Here is a 22,908-nt window from a genome sequence, read left to right as displayed (position 1 = left end):
CCACCTTGCACCGCCATTTACTTGGTAAGGCAGAGGCCATCAGCGACCGACGAACATCACGTGTTGTGGCGCAAACCGTTTATTCAAGAATAGCGCGTACAAAAAGATCTTTGTCAAAAATTCAATTGCGCAGGTCGACGCGAACGTATGTGTTTACCATTCCTGTGCAATCCGTTTTGTAAACGAGTCGGTTTTGCGAGGGCCATTCAACTTACAACGCTCAGAAGATCCGGGCCGCGACGCCACAGCTGTTCTTGCCATTCTGCAGTGAATGCCCCTCACAGTTTTGCATTTTCTCTGAATATGACTACACAATTCAACGAGTAACGATCACCTCTAAAGGACTGCGCAACCGAATTTTTGCAAAAGTCTTTTCAGCATTTGCTATTTGCAGAGGACTGTCGAAACGCCACTTCACGTGACGTTTGTCGGTCGCTGATGGCCTCTGCCTTACAATTGATTGTAAGCGTCGGCGGGAATCCGTGATGCATGCTCCGGTTACGACCTCCTCTCCTCTTCCTCTTTTCTTGCCTTGAGCATCGTTAGAACGATATCCAAACGATGAAAGCCGCACAGACTATTCGTATCTCAGCTAGACCTGCTCCCCGTCGAGCACTCATCGTCAACGGGGTCCGACGCACATCCCCTAATTCTCTGTCCCGGTCTGCGCAACGGCCCTCTACTACTACATCGCTACACCACCTCACTCCAGCAAGGCAGCTCAGATACAATTCATCGCTAGCGACCCAATCATCGTCACCTTCTACTGATGATGATCCTACCATCCTACAGGCCCGACGCCCATCGGACGAAGGTGCGCCCCTGCTCTCTCATCTCGCTTTTCATAGCATAATGCTTACTTTCTAGCGCCTGTGCCTCCTACCCTCCATCCTCCTCGCTCCCTGTCTGTATTTGCGCTCGTATCCATTAACCAATGATAAAAAGACGGCAAACCGAGCACACCAATGGAAGAATACAAAAAGTTAATCGACAAAGGCGCACTGAGGCCAGACGACCACCAGACGCGCATAATCCAGAAACTGCAGGACTTGCACGATCAGTTGGTGGACTACGTTCCGCCTCCGATACCGCCTCCGCATTCTGGACAGGCTGCCAAGACGGTTTCGTTCGTACGTCCCTTCCTTCTCCTCCCCCGAGTCCCGACAACTGACATATCGATGGTAAAATCAGTTCTCCCGCCTCTTCTCCTCCACCGCCTCCACCTCCGCCTCTCCAACTTCAGAGCCTACTACCGAAGCAAACACCCCAGCAGGCCTCTACCTCTACGGCGACGTCGGGACCGGCAAAACGATGCTCATGGACCTCTTCTATCGTACCCTCCCACCCAACATAACCCACAAACGACGCGTCCATTTCCACGCCTTCATGATCGACGTCCACAAACGTCTCCATCAACTCAAATCTCGCTCCCACCCCCACTCTCACACCCCTTCCCTCTCTACCCACTCTGCAAGTACGACAGGAGGAACTGTAGGCGGTGCATACGGCATGGGCGGCGAGCGGGGAAAAGGGAGGGGAGAGGGAGAGGGAGAGGAAGACGAGGTGATGAGTGTGGCGAGGGAGTTGGCGAAAGAGGCGAATGTGTTGTGTTTTGATGAGTTTCAGGTGACGGATATTGCGGATGCGATGATTTTGAGGAGGTTGTTGGAGGGGTTGTTGCAGTGTGGCGTCGTTTGTGTCATCACGTCCAAGTGCGTGTCTTTTCTCTTCTTTTCGTCCCTCTCTCCCCGCTCCCGCTCCCCCTACCCTCGCTGTCTGTTTTCTACGTATGTACGCATGCTCACGTCCATCACAGCCGCCACCCCGACGACCTGTACAAAAACGGCATCCAACGCTCATCCTTCGTCCCCGCCATCGCCCTCCTCAAATCCCGCTTCCAAGTGACCGACCTCGACTCGGGCACAGACTACAGACGCATCCCACGCGCTCTATCCTCCGTGTATCATCATCCCCTCACCGCCTCCACCCGTTCCGAAATGTCGAAACTCTTCCACTCCCTCTCCTCCTCCTCCCCATCCACCACCTCACAGGGACAAGAGGAAGAAGAAGAAGTCCGCTACGACCGCGAACTCGACATCTGGGGCCGCAAACTGCACATCCCGCAAAGCACTCGTAAAGTCGCGTGGTTCGAGTTCGACGAGCTCTGTGGGAGGCCGTTGAGTGCGGCTGATTATTTGGAGGTGACCAGGGCTTTTCCGGTCGTTTTTGTTACTGAGGTGAGGAGGATGGGGTTGGGGGAGAAGGATAGGGCGAGGAGGTTTATTACGTTTGTGGATGGTGCGTCTCCCCTCCTTCTTCAACTCTCCACCCCCATTGCCTGCCTGCCTCATTCCTATGGGGTTGGTTGGAAGGGGATATTTGAGCGAGAGCTGACTTTTTGTTTTGTTTGGTGGATTTGTGGCGGCGTGTGTGTGTGATGGCGTGGAACGAATAGCCTGCTACGAATCCAAAACGAAACTCTTCATCTCCTCCGAAGTGCCCATCTTCCAGATCTTCAGCGATGATTCCGGTTCTGCAGACCCGGAGAAGAAAGGACAGATCTCGGACCATCAGAGGAGTGTGATGGATGATCTGGTGCGTCTTTTTGTCTTCCTCCGACTCCCGCACACGACCTCTCCCTTTCTCCCTTTTCTTTCACATTCTCCCCTCCCCCTGTGCTTTCCCCCTACCATTGCCTTTCCTTTCCTTTCCTTTCCGTCCCCCTCTCCTTCCACTCTCCCAAATCCGACCGGCACCGAGTCCTCGCGCTAACACCCTCCCACGCAACAGGGTCTCTCCCCAGAAACAGTCGGCTCCTCCTCCATGTTCAGCGGCGAAGAAGAAATCTTCGCGTTCGCGCGGTGTTGTTCGCGTCTCGTGGAGATGGGCAGTCGGGAATGGGCGGAGAGTAGTGGGGTGCGATGAGTCGATGCGACTTGGGGAGGGGTTGGTGGGTGGGAGGATGGGAGGGGAGAGGGAGGGGTGAGGTCGGTGAGCGAGAGTACTTGCCGGTGGCACGACATACGAGTATAGGCGAGAATGGTTGGATTGCTTCAAGTTTGGCGAGTGCTGATGCGCACCGTGCAACGGATTTACACGTCTGACTCTATATTCTACAGTGCTGCTAACCTGTGCCGTGTTCAGGACCGTTGCTTACACTGAATCGGGTAGAGACCTAACATGAACTACACTAGACTAGACTACGTTACGCTATCGTTCGTTGTCTTAGTTCTGCGCCTACGTCCTGGTTGGATGGGTTGGGCTGTGTTGTGTCGGGGTTGGGTTGGACACTTGCAGGTGTATTCGTACTATAAGTTGTGGTAAATTTATTGCGTCGTGTTATGCTTTTTCAGGTAATGCATGGTACATGACTCCAATAGTCGTCCAGTGGTCACTGTTCGATTCTGGAGCGATAAACAACGTCTTCCCAAACCCCTTCTCGCCCTCCCACTAGCACTTTCTGGGCTCCTCACATTGACAACTCCTCGTCCGTGTTTAAGTTTATTCGTTCACGGTCAGGATTCATATTCATATATTCATAACTCACGATCCATCCATCCCTCCGTACCGTAAACTTAACTTACTTCCACATATAGTGTTGGCACTCACGTACCCAACCACTCCAGGACTCAGGGCCAAACTTGAATTTAAAGTTATTTGACTCATGAGTCGTGAGTCATGAGTCACGGCTGGGGACTTAAGTTATCAGGGCCCGCCCGGGGATGTTGCGACCTGTTGCGACCTGACGGTTAGGAGCAGGGACAAGGGCGAGGGGCGAGGGACAGGGCCGTAGTAATCTCATTCTCAAAGCCAGACGAGGAAGAGGAAGAGGACGATCGATATCAGGGCCAGACAGTTCTTGACGGTTACCAGGAGATGCCAACGAGTCGTCGAACTCGCGAGATTCAACGAACATGCGCATGCGCACACTGCACATACTTACACACAATACTTAGATCCTGGGAACGAGTTTTCATTCAAAGCAAGGTCAAGGAGGCAGAGAGGAGTCAAGCGGAGTATGGGTCTTGAAGCTCGAGGCACCGGTGATAGGAGTGCGTGCACGGTTGCCAGCGAAGATGTCTGATGGGCAGAGAACAGTACTAAGATCAGATCCCAAGAACGATAGACTTTCGAGAACAATCCCACTACTACCCCCGTACATACTACCGATGTCAGGTATCGTACGACGCGGGGAAGTGGAGAAGATTGTTGGAAGATTGGGCTGATACATGTATGAGGAGTATCACCATCACTCACGAACTCCGCACTGTTCGAAGAGAAAATGTTCTACCCGCGCCCACTCCACCAGCATGCCATTCCTCGGAAAGCTCGGTGTCCTGGATGGTACGAGCAGATGGAAAAAAACGAAAGATTACCATAGCTACCCGCGAGGCTCGCAGTGGACCGCGCAGTGTCGATGGAGTGTGACGCCGCTGTGTCCGGGGCGGGATGACATCATAGGGAGGGGGATCTGCCGGACAGTGCCTAACCCCGGATTTTCCCCACAAACGGACGAAATGGGCGATCGTGATTCGTGACACCGCACAAACGCCGAATATCGTTATTTGCTTTGGCAGGAAACGTTTGCGGTGGGGCCACGGTACGTTAGCCCCGATTTTCTGACGGATATGTAACAGTGTTCTGCGAGGGGCGGGCCGTGATGGGTCTGGACTCTGGACTTTGGAAGGGCGCAGAGGAAGGTGAGAAGAAGATGTGAATGGCGGAAAGTGGGGTGGCCATGACTCTTGGAATGGAATGCGGTGGAGCGGACACTGGCTGACTGGCAGTGGAAATATCTGACACACGCCTCTCCCAACTACTCTCATCTTGTCCTCATCAGATGGCCTCGCCCAACGCGCTCTCTGAACGTCTCGCGTCTCTTCCGTTTCACCACCAGCAACAACAATCAGATAGTACTAGTAGTCCATCGACGACGACGACGGCCAGCTCGCCTTCTGGTTCAGATTCATCCAATTCGACGCCGTCCCTCGTCTCGAGCGACTCTTCCTCCAGCCGTCGCACAACTTCAAATAGCCCCTCCAGTCCGCCCGACATGCTCAGCAACTCCTCCCCTCGTCTCGCCCCAACATCAGATTCGGACCCCGACCTTCCGATGTTCTCCCCTTCAGACCTCACTCCCCTCCCGCCATCCAACCATAATCACGACTACATCACCTCCAAGTCCCTCCCCCGCACACGTAAACCGTCCCTCCCTCCTCCGCCACCACAATCCCCCTCACGCACCCGCACCGCCCGGCCCTCCCTCATCCCCGGCTTTCCATTCCCCTCAACGTTCTCTTCCTCCTCCTCGCTCCATCCCTCAAATTTGGCAAACTCTCAGCCGCCCTCACCCTATCACGGTCCTTTCGCCGCTTCCTCGCCTTTCGGTCCTCCCTCGCCTCGTAAAACGGCGGGAAGACCCTCATCGAGGATGGGCTCGAGACCTGGATCTGCGGTCCCGAGTCCGTGTGGACATCATTCGTTGAAGGAGTTTCCGTTTGTTGGGAGTATGCCGCAGAGTGGTAATACGCCTGTTGTGTCGAGTGGAGCGTTGCCATTACAGATGATGGGTCCGCCTCCGGCACCACCTCTTTCATCCGATTCGGATCACACCCCCTCTAAACCCCCACCCTCCTCATCAGCATCCTCTACTAGCTCTAATCACCACCAAACCGACCCCCCAACAATCCTAATAACCCCCTTCCCACCCCGCCCCCTCTCCCTCTCCTGCTTCTCCAACACCTGGCGCTCCAATCCGAACCGCGTGCCCTGTCCTGCAAGGGTCCCGCCGCCGCGATTGACGAGTTCGAGGAGTAGTGTTTGTTTGAGGTTTAGGATCCCGTTGGGGGGTGGGGAGGCGACGTCGTCGTCTTCTGCACAATCTCCTTCTACATCCTTCTCTACATCTCCTTCTACATCACCTTCGTCCCAACCTCCCTCTCAATACCCATCTCCCTCAACGTCCCAGTCCCAAGCACATTCACCGACTCAGCCACGACAACGCTACACCCTGCACCCCGAAAACGTAACCATCTCCGCAAAGAAAGGCGACAGGATCGATGTCGTGGCGGACGCGTGGGGAATGGAAGAAGCGTGTCATTTTGAGTGGAGAGTTAGTTTTCAGCCGAGGACGGTGGATATGGGGAGTTTGAGGGCGAGGATATTGGGGAGGGGAGGAGGTGGGGGCAGGAAGGGTAAGAGTGAGCAGGGACAGGTGGGAGAGCAGGGAGGAGAGGGACAGGGGAGGGAAGGAGAAGAGGAGCGAGTAGTAGACGGAGGAGATGGGGAAGCGGAGGCGGAAGAGGTGTTGGAAGTGAAGGTTCGGAAGATCGGTTTTGGACTGGGAGGGGGTGGGATGGGGAGGTTTTTTTGAGGATGGAGTGCTGGGACTTACGTGGACTGTTGGATGTTGGAGGGGTGCCGTTGAGTGGAAGGCTCTCCCATCTTCGCAATGTCGCATGGAATCTTGTTTCGTGCGTTTTGTTTTCCCGCATTCTTCTGTCTGCCGTGTCGTTTCGTTTCGTTTCAGATTCCTTCCATCGCTACTAATTATCTCCACTCTTCCACTCATCCATCGTTCGCATCGTTCGCATCGTTAGCATAGCCAGCGTCATATTATAGCCAGCATCATATCCAATCATATCCAAGGAATCTCCATACCTAACCTAATTGTATCCAGACCGTTCATCCACTTATTCCGAGTCCTTACTCACGGTATCCCCCGTCATGATCAACCATTCCTGACCCCATCACGCCTCCATGCCTCCGAGTTAAAATGTTGTTCGTTCGTCCGTTTGTTCTGCATCGCTTTTCGCTTTTTGATTGCTTCCCGCCTGCTTCCCCAGTCCCGCCTGCTTCCCGCTCCCGAATCCCAACTCCAACCCCAATCACGACCACGACCACCGCTTCAGTTTCGCATCAATGCATCCCGTCCGTCACCCCTGTACGATAAGTAGATGATGTAGTCCGAGTCACAGTGTACACACCCGTACGATTTACCTCCTTACTTATTTTACCTCCTTACTTATTTTTACTGACTGACAACTGTGTACTGTGTACTTATAGTCCCAGCTTGATGATATGCATATGCATATGCAGATGATGGTTGTGTCATGACGAGGGGGAGATCGGGATGGTGTGGCCCACCTCAGCGCCAGTAAGTACCAGTGGCACCAAGCCAAGCCGAGTGACTCCGCAGTAAGTTAAGTTGGAACGGCTGTTGCCGGGACCGATTCTGAGGCCAATTCGCCGTGCTCTTAGACCTAAATTCAACCTCCACTTCTTCCTACTCCTCCTGCTCCTCCTGCTCCTCCTCCCTTCCCTTTCTACTTTTCATCACGACTCTTTCCTCTCTCTGCTCTAGCCAACATGTCCCTACAACTCCACGTCCCCCAACCCTGGCTAGGACCCGGCAGCTCCCGCTCAAACCAAACAGTGATCGAACAATGGAATCTTGCCCGTTCCCTGCTGCAGTATGGGGATGTGAAGTACGAGGATACGTATTTCGTGGTGCGGGATGTGGAGCATGTAAAGGAACGGGGGAGGCCTACGAGGGGGGATGTTTACAGGGGTGCTACTATGCACGTTCTCAGTGTCGACTCTAAACCCAGTCCCAATATTAATACTTCGGACCCGCCTCCTGGCAGTGAACCTCTCGACACTCCGAGTCCAGAAAACGAACACAACCGTCCACTGGCATCCCCTCCCCCCCCACCAACCATCCAAGTCATCCTCAAACTAGCCTACGGCTCCCGCGCCCTCCATTCCCTAACGCACGAAGCCCGCACCTACCACACCTCCCTCTCGCACCTTCAGGGCATCCACGTGCCCATATGCTATGGGTTCTATGTCGGCGAGACGCCGGAGGGCGCTACTGGGTGTTTGGTGTTGCAAGATGTGGGGAAGGGAGCGGGGTTGGGGTGGGAGTTTGAGTGTTTGGGGAGGGAGGTGAAGTGAGTTTATGTTTTTTGTTTTTGTTTTGCTTGGTTTCGGTGGGACGTCGCGGTTGTGCATGGAGGATGTTTTTGACTAATGATTACTTATGCTTGGATGTGAATGAATGAGCAGGGAAGGAATCGTCAAAGCTCTTCAAGCGATCCATGACGCCGGCGTGAAACATAACAACCTAGACGAATACAACGTCCTCGTCGCCACCTCCTCCGGGTCCCCATACTGCCCTCCTTCCCATAAGAACTCCTCGTCTACGTCCAAGTCCAAATCCAAGCCCAAGTCCAAACCCGACTCCAATCCAAACTCACCAGAAGCACCACCCCACGTCTACATAATCGACTTCGAGCACTGCGACTCCTCCCACAAATGCGGACGAACAATGGAGATCGAGATGGACGGCTTCAGACCTGCGTCGCGCGATTTTGGATGTGACGAGCTGTGGAATTTCGTGGATGAGATGCGGGTGTGGAAACCTTGTGTGTATACGTTCTGCCCCTCTCCTCCCCCATTTTGCCTTGGCCCGCTTGTCTCTCCTGCGCTCTCCTGCAAGACACGCTCATTCGTGCCTGATGTACTTACTCCTGCTGATGTACACTTTTCTGGGGGGTTGGCGTACGCAGCATACCTAGTCTTCAACGATCAATGCTACCCCGCCAACCATATCAACCTCCCCCCATCGGAGCTCGCGCGCCACGCGCCTGAGGAATGGTCCCCAGAAGAAGCGCTGGAGGAGGCGGAGGGGGTGATTCTAGCGTATTTGAGGATACATTTTCGGGAGAGGTATGAAGAGGCTATGGAGCGGAAGAGGTGGGAGATTGGTGAGTTTTTGACTTCATCATGTTGTGGGGTTGGGATTGGAACTGATATACGCGTTCTTTTTTGCGTGTTGATAGAGCAAAAGGAGGAGGAGAAAGCTGGAGTGGTCGATGCACAAGAACCCTCCTCACAGTCTGGGCCGGTATCTAGCACGACTAAGAGTCCCAGTCAGACAGTAGATCGCTCACCCGTTCCGTAAGTACATTCTCGTTGGTCCGACATGCCATGGTCCCTAGGCTCTATCACTCTCACTAGCCCTTCTGCCAGTGCTTGATCTTCCCGACTCGATAACCGCACAGTCAGACTTACTATCTTTATCCTTGACTTATTTCGCATTTATGTATCTATCGTTCTAATCAATCGACCGTCGAACACTGTGACGGGACGTCTCCTACATTTACTTACGAACCGTCACCACTACTGTTCATGGTATATGTTCATCGTTCAATTTTATTTACCTTCCTGATCTCGTCCCGCTGTATTTTTTTCTTTTGTAGTCATCCTGTACTTGAAAGTAGAATGTGTTGGGTGTCGAGCGACGATGGTTTTCGGACCATGAATTCTATTACTCGTATCAATACAGATACAACAAGAACAAACAGCACACTAACGGCTCATGGACAAAAGGGCAACCAAAGGGTCCCCATTTTCGTGTGTCAAATAAGAACTGAGAAGAAAGAACAACCAATCATGCAGCAGTGACAATCAATCAGGCAGCAGTGACGAGCGCGAGCCTCGACGATACCTCCGCCTGCGCGCGTACAAGGTTCGCAAGATAACTCATCATCAGCGTGTCCTGGAGACTGCCCGTGAACCCGCCCCGTTCCATCTCTTCCGTGCCCATCCCGAAGGTGTCCATGAGGTATCGTCCTACCGCTTTGTCGCCTGTTTTCTTTCCCTGATCATGTTTGATATGTGATTTTTTTATTATTAGTGATTTGTGATTTGTGGAAGATTAGACGGCGGGGGTGAGGGAGAAGGGAACGCACCTCCACGACATCCTTCACATATCCCAGCACCCGATCAAGCATCCCGATCAATTCCCGCAACGAGGACTCAAGCTTCGAGAGATCGGTCGTCGGTGCGGTAGTGTTTGCGCCGGTGGCGTTGAGCGGGGAAGTGAGGGAGGAGGTCAGGAGGTCGACTGTGTGATCGGTTCAAGGTCAGAGTGGGTTAGCCGGGTTCTTTGGATGATGGTTGAGAGGGGGCAGAGGGAAGAAGGAGAACGTACGTCCGCTACGATCCGCGTCGCTGAACTTGAGCTCGACGGGCACGGGCGTGAATACCGCGTTTTCGGGTTTGGGGGAGACTCCCACCGGCGAGCTGGACCGTCATGCATATATATCATTAATAACTTTGCCTTGAACGTCGTGGGATGACTTCGTCACAGAGTAATTAGAAGGGTAAGCACCTGATGTACGCTTTGACGCCGGCTTCCTCGCCTTCGACGGTCCCGGTGTTGAGCGCGATGTGGATGGCGGGGTAGGGTGCTGTCTCGTGCGAATAGAAGTTTTGGATGAGGGCGGAGTAGGTGTTGAGGTTCGAGCCGGTAGAGTACCTAGATATATTTATATTTCACCACACCGAAAGAAGAAGAAAATCGTTAGCCATCATTCCGCCACACGAATACGACGGAGCCACACGAAAAGATTCGCACTCGTACAACACAAGGCAACAATCCGGGGAGAAAAGCAAGAGATGAAGAGACTCACCACCCAACAATAACCTCCTTCGGGCTGACCCTCTGACACAACTCATACATCTGATGATGATAATCCATATCCACCGCCACCTGCTCGCTCGTCTCGCTATGCAACACCGCGAACGCAGTCTTCACATCTATAAGATCGCCATTCTCGGAGCGCGTGCCCAGCAAGGTTCCGATGACACGTTCTTGAGAGTCTTGACGACGGAGGTAGTGGTCGAGGATGGAGAAGAGAGCGACGGGGTGGACGGTGAGTGAGGTTGGGGGACGGCTGGCGGTGGTTGGAGTTCGTTGAATATCCGTGAGTGGAAAGGAGAAAGGTTGGAAAAAGGAATAATACGTGTTAGTCGTGGAATGCAGATGAGAAATTGAGAACAGACGTACGGGACCGCGGGGGCAGACGAAGAGGGAGCGGATCGGAGGTATGATGCTGAAGATCCTACGGCCATTTTTATTTCTACATGTGCACACACGGGTAAATTATGAGACAAAAGGATTCCATGAAAGACGAAGATATATAACGGACGAAAGGTAGTACATACCTTGATCTCGACGGACTAGTAGAAGGATATGAAGCAAAGCGGTCTCAAGAAAACTCGCCACATCCAAAATTTGCTTACGTCACGCAATAAGCGCCGGAAGTTTCAGTTGGTGACGCTCATCCTAAACCTCTCACCCACTCTTAACTGCTCATATCATCCTCCTGTCGTTCTGGTGCACTTCAGTTAGTGGAGGAGAGAAACCGAATTATGTCTGCCTCGCCATTTACGTCCGCACATCGACTCTATGTCAAGTCATTGTACAAGCGCATGCTGAAGCTCGAGCAGGACTGGGCGATTCAGTATACGCTGTTCAGGCCCAGGGCGTTGGCTGTTAGGGCCCAATTTGAGGCGAACAGGTCAGTAGACTTGATGTTTGCTGTATGTTGTGGATTGTTTGCAAGGTGGCGAAGGGCGAGGCGGTCGAACAAGGGATTGGAGTTCATGGGCATGGGATGGACGGACACTGATACTACTCCTTCACGGCTCTTGTACGCCCTATAGGAACGTTTCCGATCCTCGAGCACTTGCTCAAATTCTTGCAAAGGCAGAGGCCGATCTCGAGACCAGAAGACACCCTGATCCTTACATCCGTACGCACCTTCCCCGTCGTCTATATCCTTCGTGGATTGCAACTCACTATGTCTTCTCGCGTTCTGTCTTATAACGGGCTTATTGTGCTTTTCGGTCCCTCTGATGAATTATTTGCTGTCGTTGACCCTGGTATCCTCCTACGAATAGCCGGCCTGATGCCCGACGGCAACAAATGGTACGCCCTCTCATTCTACTCATCACCCGTCACTTAGTATTCTCACATTTTCCTCGTCTCCGCTCAGGGAACGTAATGCACCGGTACGTCTACTCCGCGTCTCCACTGGATTTCGTTTCTTCCTTCCCTTCATGCCCTCCCTTCTTACCGATATCCCATCACGACACCCCTTCAATCCCTCTATAATCTCTCCCAAAATCCATATCTAACTTTCATGCACTCCGTCCCGGATTTATAGCCCCCCATGGAACCCATCTTCGACCACCTCGCCCACCACGAAGAGCACGCCGACGGAGAGGCGCACGCGGCCCACTAGATTCAGATTCGCTCTGTCCTGCCTTCCGCCTTCCGTCGTGTTTCAGTTGTACGCGCAAGTCTGTGGAAATCGAATGGGATTCTGGACTGGTTTGATTTGATGTGTTTCACCGTGAACGGTTGAACTTTACGCAAAGTTGTAAGAGGGTTCGTTTGAACCGTATATGCGTTCATTAGGACATTCCTTGGTTGAAGTCATGCAGCCACGGGAAAAGATTAGTTGAAAGGGACGGCCCCGATGTCAAGGCGTGGGTATAGCAGATTTCATGGGTCTTTTCGGTTCCTACAGGTTCAACTTACAGGATTCTCACTGATGTCTCCGAGATTCGGCAACGTGGTGGCGCGCCACAATACGGCACCACCGGCTGCCACTCTTGAATCTACTACGTAGTGCTAGGAAGTATGGGTATGTGTGATCCCTATCCAACATGGTATGCGAAGTATCGAGTGAAGAGGAGGGATGTCCGATGCGCAAGGTATGAAAAATTGAAAACCGTCAGAAACGGTCCCAACGCTGCCCAGAAAGTGGTTTGCAAAACTGGGCTCATTGCCGGTGTTGATGGTGAAGCTCATTCCTGCTCTCAAAGTATTCGCAGAGTTCATAACTTGGCAGTCGGACTTGAAGCTTGAAGCTTGATGCTCGATGGGTGGCGTGTCATTTGAAATGAAACATTTACCCACGCAAGGCTGTCTCTTCGTATCCGCCGCCACTGGCACGACTTGACCACGACGGTGTCACTCGCATCTAAGTTCTAACCATGCACTTATTCTTCATCCATCTAGGAAGCCTATTTAGAGCACTTCCTTGGATATACCCCTTGAAAGTGTCTATCGTTTCCTTGACTTACACATTTCTATTGTTGTCTAGTAATATCTCGACACTTCGGAGGATGGTATTGAACAGCTGGTCTTACGATCCACCTCATCCCGATTCATTTGCTTAGCCGTCGGGCTTATCGTGACTAGGAGGGTGCTCAGTACCTGGAAGGCGGGAAGCACATACACGGACGGGACAGAATGGTTGCTCAAAATGCTTATCTGCCCACGTTATCTGCCCATCCCACCTGTATTGCTATAAAGTCATTCGCATGGGACGATACATTGACAACGACTGTGTGCCTGCTCTCATTGTCGGTCTAATTCATCTCAACCTTTGACAATGAAGTCTACGCTCGTTCTCGTTCTTCTTCAGGCGGCTTTGACCCACTGTTCCCCAGACCATGCAGGCCAACAGCCCCTCAAACTCGATACCAAAACTGAGCCTATTCCCTCATCTCATTACCAGCCTGTCGTCGCCAACCCATCCTTAAAGGATCCCACGCCTGCTACTTGGCTTTCAAAATACGGCAAACAGAACGATCTCTCCTACACGGGCCCTGTCTCCTTTTCTCACCTTGAATACGCTCGATGCCTGGAAGACACCTCCATCAACTACGACGTCGCTATTCTGGGTATGCCTTTCGATACGACGGTGACGTACAGGCCAGGTGCGAGGTTTGGTCCACATGGGATTAGATTGGGGAGCCGGAGACATAGTGGGGAGAGGGGATATACGCTCGCATGGGGGATCAGTCCTTATGATGGAATCAAGGCGGTGGATTGTGGGGATGTGAGTACTTGATTATTCGCTGTGTTAGCATAGAATATAGCGATGGCGCCGCACTGACAGAGATGTCTCTTGGTTTGCTCAGATCCCGTTGAGTGCGTATGATAACCTGCTCGCACTGGACCAAATGGAAGTCGCGTACGACACTCTCCTCGCACGTCCCCTCGCGAGTGCATCAGAAGACAGCCCTGGAGTATTCTCTTCAAAGTCTGCTCTCGTCGCAAAAGACGGATTAGTCCATCCAAAGGTTGTTTCTCTTGGAGGGGATCATACCATCGTTCTTCCTATTCTTCGATCTCTCTACAAAATATACGGCCCAGTCTCCGTCATCCACTTCGACTCACACATGGACACTTCTGGCACTCGTAACGCTCCACCCAGTCCTGTGACACACGGCAGCTACTTCTTTGTGGCACATGAGGAAGGTCTCCTCATCAATGACACGAACGTACACGCTGGTATTCGGTCTAAGATGAACGTTAGTATAACTATTCTTCCAGGTGATCGGTAAATTTTCTCATCCGTCAATGGGTTCGTATCCATTGCGACGTTTACAGAGTAAAACTGTGGAGACCGACGAGTACGTCGGCTTCATGACCATCTCGGCTGAAGATATCGACGACATTGGCATCGCGGAGGTCATCAAGCGTATCAGAGATCGTGTTGGCACGAATCCGGTCTACCTCACGTCAGTCCTGTCCTTTTTACACTACATATACATCCTGACTCTATTTATATCCTTCCGACATAACTATAGGCTCGATATCGACGTGATCGACCCCTCAATTGCTCCGGCCAGTCAGTTTTCATCCTGAAATTGGAGCTCAGACTTGGTCGCTAATCACGAATGGATATAATTTTCGTCTCTGTATTGTAGCCGGCACGCCTGAAGTTGGAGGCTGGACCACTCGCGAAGTCAAGCGCGTCCTCCGTGGACTATCCGGACTCAACTTTGTGTACGTCCAACTTTGTCCTCCCTACTTTCACATACTTCGTCTAACCTCGACACCATCGTAAATAACAGTGGTGCTGATGTCGTCGAAGTTGCACCCGCCTACGATAATGGTGCGTACCTATCACTCTACTGCTCCTGTTGAGCATGCGGCGCTGATGCTGAGATGCGTTGTCTTTACAGCGGATATCACGAGTATCGCTGCAGCCGATATCGTGCACGACTTTTTGGGCATGATGGGCTCGTCCGAGCCCCCCAAACCTCACGCTCAGCGTGCGCTGAAGAAGTCGGAGGAGCTTTAGGTCACCATTGCTTTTTCATTTATACGTCCCTTCGATAATCGCTCAACGCATGGGTAGAAGGGAATCGTAACGGGCTTCAATCAGAGTGAAATCTCCAAAATGAGTCCACCACCCGAGAGGGAAAGTCCGCATCTATTATAGCTATGGCGATGCGACAACCAACTAAGCCGATGATAATTTACATGTCATGTGTGTACAACAAATCAATGCGTCGTGTCTGTGGATTGTGAGTGTAAGCAAACGAACTGCGTGCAATGTGCGGATGTGTGAGCTGTATGTGTGATATGCAACGACCACTGAGAACACGAAAACCGAAAACGATCTACAAGAATGGCACATTCTGCATCTCTCCCGTCGCCAACAAATCATCATCGAACTCCTGCTCCGCGACCTCCTCTTCCTCCTCATGGATATCGTCCTCGTCCCCTTCCTCACCCTCTTCAGGGCCGAACTCCAGATCTTCCTCATCATCCGTACCTGCCCTCGACTCTGGCAACGAGCCGGGCATACTCTCCGTCCTGACCCTCCTCCTCCGTCTTCGTCCATCGATAAACAATTCCCCTTTCTCCGCATCATCGTCCTCCGAATCCAAATATGTCCCTGACGAGGACTCTGGACTCACACTCCTCCTGTCGCCACCGCCACCCACTGCCAATCCCGCGAGCGCACTACTCAACCTCTCCATACTCGACATCTGCCTCAACCTCTTCCCATTCTCATCCATATTTCCGGTCCCTACTCCAGCACCAACACCTTCGAGACTCAAATGCCTACCCCTAACCTCACCCGTCACGGGAGGGGGCAACGTCATCCTCTTCGCCGCATTTGCACTAGCGACTCCGCTGTTGGCCCGGAGGCTGAAGTTCCTTAGCCTTGCAAGCGTGGAGACGTTCGATGTGTCGGAGCGGGCGGAGAGTGCTGGAGAGGGTGGGGAGAGGTCGGGAAGAGGGAATTCTGCGACGGGCGCTTTCCAGTAGTTGTTGTCTGTGAACTCGGACTCCCACTTATGCTGAATTGGAGGGAACATTTGGTCGACGAGATCGGTCATATGGATGTAGCTGGCCACAGACCTGAGGTGATCGGGTGAGCGAGCGTCCGGAGACCCATTTGGGCTAAGTAAGAGGTGTGAAAAGCTCACGGAGACTTGTACCCAGCCAGTTCGAGCAACTCCATCTTGACCTCGCCGTTTGAATCGATTGTAAATATCCTCGAACTTGGAACATTCACGCTTCGATACGATAAGGCGTCGGTGATCCTGTTGCCAAAGCCTGCGTAGAAAGGGCTGGGAGAGGTAGGTCCAAAGAGGCGCTGGATATCGCGCAGACAGGCCATCTTGAACACTTCAGGTTTGCGCATGATGACTTCCCTGTACAACCCTATATTAGTTTACGGAGTACCCTGAAATGGCATGACATTTGGGAGTAAGTGAGAAAAAAATATTCACCGATGCAACGAAGCCATCAACCGATCGGGACTCATGATGACGGGACCCTCTGGGAGTTGATAATCGTTTTGCTTGATACCCTGTAGATAATATCGTGTCGAGTCGGCCTGGCCAATGGCCCTCGAGGTCAAGTACATGATCTTGTACCCATTTCTGCAGATATCGGTATAAAGCTTCGCCACACCGAGATGCGTCCAGTCTCGTCCGATCATGGTGAAGACATGGCCGAGGGCATCAGACCTAGAAGATGAAGTTATAACAGGTCAACGAAGTCAAGAAAGGAGCTCAAGAAAGAGGTGATTCTCACTTGGTGATAGTCCCGTCAATATCAGAGATGACAATATGGTCTGTCGAGTCCCATACAAATATTCGCGCTGTACACGCAGCCACGCCTGAACTGGAAAGCGAGAAAGTGATAGTGTTTGCGCCTGGTTCAAGGTTGAGCCTCTCCTACAAAACATGAACACGGAGAAAGCCACGATGTCAGTTCGGAACAATAAAGATGTAGGTCCGTGAAGACACTGACAAGTTGCTCCGAAGTCAATCGTAGGGTCTTTGCGAATCGTTTGCTTGGCTCGGGCTCAACTCGAGATGGCGGTGATTCCTGGAGAGGTGTGCTAGTGAATTGGTGTATGGGAGCAGTGTCGTTGGGTAGCGATCTGGCCGAGACCCCGTATGAAGGGTCGAATTCCTCAGATTCCGGCGTGGAACTCTCGGCGGCGGCGATGCCTTGAGGCTATCGAAAAAAACTGGAGTCAGGATCCACACTACGCCGTAGATACCGAATGTACTTGCCGTGACAACAGGAACTGAGTTGAACGCCTTCAGAGGCGGCCTGTCCTCCGCCAGTTGTTTCCTCGTCGGCGCGTTCGCATCATCCTGAGCATTCGCTCCCCTGACATCCACACTATGCGTCCTTCCATCCTTCTTATTTCCAGTCCACCATCTCGTCCACGACCTCTGACCCTTCTTGTTTCCCTCACCATCTCTCGGCCTCTCCCGTTCCCTTGACCTCGGACCAGCACGAGCGTCGCTTTCATCCTCGGATAGGGGCTCCCGCTCGTCCTCACTTTTCTCGTTCTCACGCACCTTGGAAGGAAATTCCATTCTGGGAATCACCTCTTCCAATGCCTTTCTCGCGTCCTGGCCGCCACCCCCACTACCCACAGAAATCGACGAGCTCAAATCCTCGCCTTCCAACTCCGGCGGTAAACTCTTACTCCTCTGAAACCTCCTCTCGTCCTCATCCTCATCTCCCTCTCCACCGAGTCCACCGGCCGCGCCAACCACACCCGCGATACTCGGCATTCCCAACCCACCACCTTCCTCTTCCTCATTCAGCATATCCGTAACGCCCATCCTACTCGGTTTATACTTCAGATGATCGAACGAAGCCCTCATCGGACTTCTTTGAGGGAATGCGCCCCATTCCCATGAGAATTCGTCCTGAGGTTGCATACTGGGCGGTGGCATGCCTTGTATCATTAATGAAGGGTGACGTTTAGCCCAGCGTTCGGGGGTGTCGGTTGGTGGGGCAGAGGGCGCACGGATGTCGAGGTCGCCTGTTGGGAAGGGAATAGGACGTAGAGTTCGGGTAGGGCTAGAATTGGGTGATGAGGTGGACGGTTGTGGTTGCGGTGGTTGCGGTACGTGTGAAGTTGGGAGAGGTGAGGATGGTAGGCTGGTTGAAGGTGTTCCGGCGGAGGGAAAGGGAATAGATTGCTGGCCGAAGTAATCTTCGTGGCGGCTTTCGTGAGATTGGGAGCGATTGTGTTGGCGTGAATGATACCCGCCCATATCCATCATTATATCTACGGAGTCCCATAAAATCAATTCAATGAGTGCTGCTAGCTCCGGAGATCGAGAGGAACAACCCACCACCATTGTCGATGACATCTGGCGTCTGCAGATCTTCGTCCTTCAGCTTCGGTAACGCCTCGTCGCCAGGATCGTTACCCCTAATCCTCAATCTCATATCTTGCTCACTTTCCTTCCCGATCCCATGAAACTCGGTCTCGACAAGGTTCTGCGTAACGTTTCGCGCAGCTTCGACCTGATCCTTCACCTCCCCTCTCTTTTCCCTCTCCACACTACCCACCGCATCAATGACCGCCTTCCCCACTCCAACCGTCCGAGTCAACAATCCAGGCTGGCCTTTGCCCTTCGCGCCCTTCCTACTGCCCACTTCATCCCTGTCTCTATCTTGTCTCGTTTCTGAACCTGAACCTGACGCTTCTGCATTCGGCTCCACTCCCGTCTCGTTCAAGTCCAAAAAATCAGGCTCCTGCGTGCTCTCTGTCTGTCTTCTATCATCGCTCGAACCCAAACCACCACCCATCCCCATATCCATGTCCCCTTCCGCATCCACATCCGCATCCGGTCCATCCTCCCTAGCACCGAAACGTCCAGTCTTGAGTGTCTGGATGTTTGATTGCCCCGGTTTCGTGGCTTCGAGGAGTGGTGATGTTATGAGATCGTCCGGGATGTCGCCTTCGGTTTCGAAGATGAAGAAGGCTTCGCCGGCGTCTCCGATCTTCATGTTGAATGGGATGGGTTTGCCGTTGATGGCTACATTGACCTGAAGGTAGAAATCGTGTAAGCGCATTGATAGAGCAAGTGTTAGAGAGCTGAGCTGTGAAAGTAAGAGTAACGGTAGTATGTCGAATAGCTTGTGATAGGCGAAACGGGCAACATCGGGAGATAAAATATACCATTTCAGAGACAGAAACGATACAAACCTCAAACGAGGTGGTGTGCGGCATGGCTACAGGCCGTCGATGTGTGAGAAATAGAACACGGCAGGCCACGCAAATGGGCCACACAAGCACTTCGTGTGGCACTTCAAAGTTAGGAGTCTATATCTCCCGAGCCCGACGTCAACATGGAGATGTCAGAGATCATAGCAATAGAGCATCCCAACGCGCAATAGATGCAGACTCTCAGTGCAGAATCGTATTGTCTTTATCAAGATGAAAGTGCGGTGTATGATGATAGTTGTGATAGAATCCCGAGGCAGCGGGCGGGCTCTAGATAGTTCGCAAGGCAACAATGAGAATCACAAGCTCATGAATAGGTTTCGCGCAGCATGGTATCGCCCAGAGAAACATGAGATAGTTTGTGCTCGACGATAGCCGATGTATGAGATAATGGATAGGTGGATACATCGTCCGAGATTTGTGAGGCGAATTGACAAGGAAATTGGGATCCTGAAAGTAGAACGACCAAGGCGGTGCAGAGTGAGCTCTAGAATAGTTCGACAGCAGTACATCAGGCGCTTTGGGGTTGGGGTCATGAGCTGATGCATCCAGCTCTATCCCCAAGTAACGCCATGACCCATCCTTGCCCTGCCTGCCTCGGTGAACCGTGTCCCGTACGTTGACCTTCCGAGACCCAACGAGAGAGAAACATGCGAGAAGAGCGGGAAGAACATCAACGTACCTTCTTCTCTCCAGGTCTTAATACCTGCCATTTCCCAAACCGAACATGAAATGGCGTGCATGCCAACTCTGTGCCTCCGCCCGGAGCGGGTCTGCGAATGACTATGACATCGATAGCACCAGTGAGTGTCGACGGATTAAGTGGGGCGAGTTCCTTGTAATATTGGTAAGGGGCACTAATGGCATTGACCGCGCCCCAGAGGTAGTTCATGGGAGTACGAAGCAAAGAAGGACTACAGCGGCTGACGCTCTGGGGCGACCGCTGAAGACTCGCTGAAGGTCCCGCACGTGTTTCTATATTCGTCCCCGGGTGGGGCCACATCCCCATCCGTCTTTCTTACCCCCATCCTCTCGTTCGTCTTCGTATCCTGGCCCATAGAACAATCTAGTCAAAGTCGTGGCACAGTGCTGCAAGGAGGAGACAGTGGCTCAGAAGTGTAACGCGGCCGTATGGTGGCCTCGTTGAAGACGATCGCTCAGTTCGCTTTCTAGATTTCATACCGTCGACCACGTTTACGAGCCATTGTGGCGTATTGCCCTCCCAGAACGTCTCCTCCTTGTCTCCTCCAGTTCAGCCTCGAGGCATCCTCGCCTTGAATAGAATAAACGACAGGCTATGCATTACAATAACACTTCTTCATAACTTTGCACGACTTTGCTTGATATAGCATCCACGACCCAAGAAACATCCCCGAACGCCCCAACACGACCAGCTATTTCCCGACCTCATCCCCAAATTCCCACCACAAACGACAATAACAATAGTGCCGCCACCCAACCCTCTTCCAAGCATCACAGTGGTACATCTGTTCGTCGTCACAGTCGGTGGGAACGAAACACGCTGCAGAACAAGGCTGCGCCGCCGAAATCGGCGTGTCACTCCCATACGTTCGGCGTCTTCGCGGGCCCAAGTTCACAAACGGCTACATCAGCGACATCCGAGTCCTTATTGTCGTTGCATCCATAGGCTCCAAGAGGAACGATGTTGACGCTTTGGTTGCGCTTATGCTCTTCTTTTGGCGAAGCGATTTGTATAAAGCTTGGAGCTCCGTGTCACTGACTGATTTTCGCCATGATTATTCTGCACTGCTTCTCTCTCCTCACTTTTCTCACTGAATCTCGCCGTGCCATTCTTCTCTTTGCTACACTCGGGATGAGCCTTCAGAAGCGTCTAATGAAGATTGTTGAGCGGAATCCAAAACCTCGCTGGCGAGATTTACTTGAAGCAAACGATTACCTTGAGCATGCCTTTACTCTAACTCCAGAGCAAAGAACTACGATAACGGGCGTCAAACGAGCGTCAGTGTCACCTCTCTATGTTTTCTGATTTTGCTCTACTGACTTATCCAGCCGGTAATTACAGTATCGAAGGTGCCGACGAGGCTGAGGTGCTCGTTCGTCAAAAGCCTCATTGGTGGAGGTGGCGAGCCCTGAAGCTGATCATCTCCTTCAACCGACATTTGTCCCGTGTTTCCACGTCTGCCGAGGTCAGTTGCCCAGTTCTCTGATTCCGTCCAATCTTGCCGATATTCGTGTCGTTTCTCAAGCGACTATCCGACTCATACGATCATCTCCTCGAGACCGATACCGTATCCACCCTGCAAACTGGAGACTCATTCCTTTCTCAAATCTACGACCTCGTGAAGCGTGCCGACACTGATAAGTGGGGCGACTACGACAAGAACGAAGTTCTGGCCGACTTCCAATGGTAGACTCTTCTATCACTATCTATCGCTTTTGGTTGTCTTCGTTGACCGTCGGGCAACCATACTTGCGCCACACCCTTTGCGCCACAATTTAGGGCATTGTTCTATCGTGGCCTCAGCCAAATTGCTTTTGATGTATTCCAAGCACCGCGTTATGCCGCCAATAAGGAAGCGAGGATGTACTCCGATATTGCCCGTCGACGGTTCGATGTCGTCCAGGTCTGCTATTTTGTCTGATCTTGCACGCTACGTCTCGGTTCGCTGATCTCGTACGCGTTTTGATACTGGACTTTTACAGCAACGACTGGCACAGAGCAATATCTCCGCGAACCAGCCATCTGACCTCCCGAACGAAGACGTACCTGATCCGGGCACCTCCCCAGACGAGGGATACAGTACAGATGGTAAGTTACCTCTGATCCCCGTGACACCCGATATTCGTTTACACACACTATCATTATCCTCATATCAGCTTGCCTGAACAACGGAAGCCGCTCGTCCCAAGAACACGACTCTCAATGGGTGTCCGAGATAGACACCCTCCTCGACGACTTGGGTATCGATATCGGTTGGTCGATTTCTTCATTGATTATTTCCTCAACCGTTTGCGGTTTCTGATTGTCTAATTTTTTTTTTCGCGTCTGGGTAATATCTAGCTGCACTATCTCATACAATCGTCGACACCGAATCATCGCCAACCACTGCTCAAGCGCACGACAACCCACTGCCACCCGCCACCCCCACACAAGGACCATTAACTTGACGGGCTCCCTATTGGTCTGGAAAGGATATGGGCAGGACCATATACTTTGACAATGTATCCGCGAGGAAGTGATAATATACCGATTTCGTATTCTTGGTTCGCAGCTGCTCATTTGGGAGTAATGTCGAGGGCAATTACAGACTCGTTCTCGAGGACAACCTAGGAATGCGTCACCCACACCAAGTCAATTGCGTTCGGCATGCATAACCGAAATTAACCTAAGTCGATACTTGAGGCATCTCCTTGCTCATGGAAGGTGACCACGAACGACTTCCATATATTTCTCAATGCTCCTACGTACTATATAATGGCCACTCACTGTACCCCACACTTCAGACAAGAACGAACTATCACGGCCGGAAACTGCCGTCATATCGCCAAACTGCCGGTCCTGGCTGTGCGCCCACTGGTGGGTGGAGACATTCAATTGGATAGAAAATGACCATCAACAACCCACAACGAGACTTCCGTTTCAATCAACAGCGTGCTACGAGAACGAAGGCGGGCATCAAAAGTCCCAAAAGCGGCACAAAGACAAAGACGCCCATCCCAGTGGGCGGGCCCACAATAACAATAAGTAGCTCCTCAGACCTCATCATATGCA

General features: G+C 52.2%; 8 protein-coding genes across 8 annotated transcripts; 6 read left to right on the top strand and 2 right to left on the bottom strand.

Moving 5' to 3' along the window:
• Positions 1-959: 959 nt before the first annotated feature.
• STEHIDRAFT_94749 (AFG1-like ATPase) lies at positions 960-3,063 on the top strand. Its single transcript, XM_007302585.1, has 6 exons — positions 960-1,130; positions 1,192-1,474; positions 1,553-1,712; positions 1,817-2,298; positions 2,456-2,595; positions 2,791-3,063. The coding sequence occupies exons 1-6, from the start codon at positions 966-968 to the stop codon at positions 2,923-2,925; spliced, it is 1,365 nt and encodes a 454-aa protein (XP_007302647.1). The 5' UTR covers positions 960-965; the 3' UTR covers positions 2,926-3,063.
• A 2,944-nt stretch (positions 3,064-6,007) lies between these two features.
• STEHIDRAFT_27281 (uncharacterized protein) lies at positions 6,008-6,163 on the top strand (the record flags this gene model as incomplete). Its single annotated transcript, XM_007302205.1, has 1 exon — positions 6,008-6,163. A coding segment is annotated over one exon (156 nt), but the record flags the coding sequence as incomplete, so codon positions are not given.
• A 1,205-nt stretch (positions 6,164-7,368) lies between these two features.
• Positions 7,369-8,995, top strand: STEHIDRAFT_138439 (uncharacterized protein; the record flags this gene model as incomplete). The annotated part of the gene is made up of 3 exons (XM_007302584.1): positions 7,369-7,952; positions 8,068-8,768; positions 8,844-8,995. 3 exons carry the CDS (start codon positions 7,369-7,371, stop codon positions 8,963-8,965), a joined length of 1,407 nt encoding a protein of 468 aa, XP_007302646.1. The 3' UTR covers positions 8,966-8,995.
• A 306-nt stretch (positions 8,996-9,301) lies between these two features.
• On the bottom strand, positions 9,302-10,920 carry STEHIDRAFT_138438 (Mov34-domain-containing protein; the record flags this gene model as incomplete). The annotated part of the gene is made up of 6 exons (XM_007302583.1): positions 9,302-9,664; positions 9,756-9,910; positions 9,998-10,089; positions 10,178-10,324; positions 10,479-10,742; positions 10,856-10,920. The coding sequence occupies 6 exons, from the start codon at positions 10,918-10,920 to the stop codon at positions 9,476-9,478; spliced, it is 912 nt and encodes a 303-aa protein (XP_007302645.1). The 3' UTR covers positions 9,302-9,475.
• A 300-nt stretch (positions 10,921-11,220) lies between these two features.
• Positions 11,221-12,095, top strand: STEHIDRAFT_109771 (uncharacterized protein; the record flags this gene model as incomplete). The annotated part of the gene is made up of 5 exons (XM_007302582.1): positions 11,221-11,369; positions 11,515-11,603; positions 11,752-11,779; positions 11,847-11,862; positions 12,018-12,095. The coding sequence occupies 5 exons, from the start codon at positions 11,221-11,223 to the stop codon at positions 12,093-12,095; spliced, it is 360 nt and encodes a 119-aa protein (XP_007302644.1).
• Positions 12,096-13,253: 1,158 nt separating this feature from the next.
• Positions 13,254-14,954, top strand: STEHIDRAFT_129918 (Arginase/deacetylase; the record flags this gene model as incomplete). Its single annotated transcript, XM_007302581.1, has 8 exons — positions 13,254-13,382; positions 13,449-13,703; positions 13,786-14,207; positions 14,260-14,388; positions 14,458-14,498; positions 14,578-14,656; positions 14,725-14,765; positions 14,836-14,954. The coding sequence occupies 8 exons, from the start codon at positions 13,254-13,256 to the stop codon at positions 14,952-14,954; spliced, it is 1,215 nt and encodes a 404-aa protein (XP_007302643.1).
• Positions 14,955-15,069: 115 nt separating this feature from the next.
• On the bottom strand, positions 15,070-20,046 carry STEHIDRAFT_167314 (LNS2-domain-containing protein; the record flags this gene model as incomplete). The annotated part of the gene is made up of 8 exons (XM_007302580.1): positions 15,070-16,024; positions 16,093-16,320; positions 16,399-16,638; positions 16,706-16,848; positions 16,925-17,134; positions 17,194-18,209; positions 18,277-19,030; positions 19,837-20,046. 8 exons carry the CDS (start codon positions 20,044-20,046, stop codon positions 15,277-15,279), a joined length of 3,549 nt encoding a protein of 1,182 aa, XP_007302642.1. The 3' UTR covers positions 15,070-15,276.
• Positions 20,047-20,988: 942 nt separating this feature from the next.
• On the top strand, positions 20,989-22,304 carry STEHIDRAFT_155267 (uncharacterized protein; the record flags this gene model as incomplete). The annotated part of the gene is made up of 7 exons (XM_007302579.1): positions 20,989-21,134; positions 21,199-21,322; positions 21,383-21,543; positions 21,637-21,760; positions 21,840-21,945; positions 22,014-22,109; positions 22,198-22,304. 7 exons carry the CDS (start codon positions 20,989-20,991, stop codon positions 22,302-22,304), a joined length of 864 nt encoding a protein of 287 aa, XP_007302641.1.
• Between the last annotated feature and the right edge of the window lie 604 nt (positions 22,305-22,908).

This window comes from Stereum hirsutum, assembly GCF_000264905.1.
Source record: "Stereum hirsutum FP-91666 SS1 unplaced genomic scaffold STEHIscaffold_5, whole genome shotgun sequence".
Classification (NCBI taxonomy): Eukaryota; Fungi; Basidiomycota; class Agaricomycetes; order Russulales; family Stereaceae; genus Stereum; species Stereum hirsutum.
This window is presented reverse-complemented; position numbering and strand designations above follow the sequence as displayed.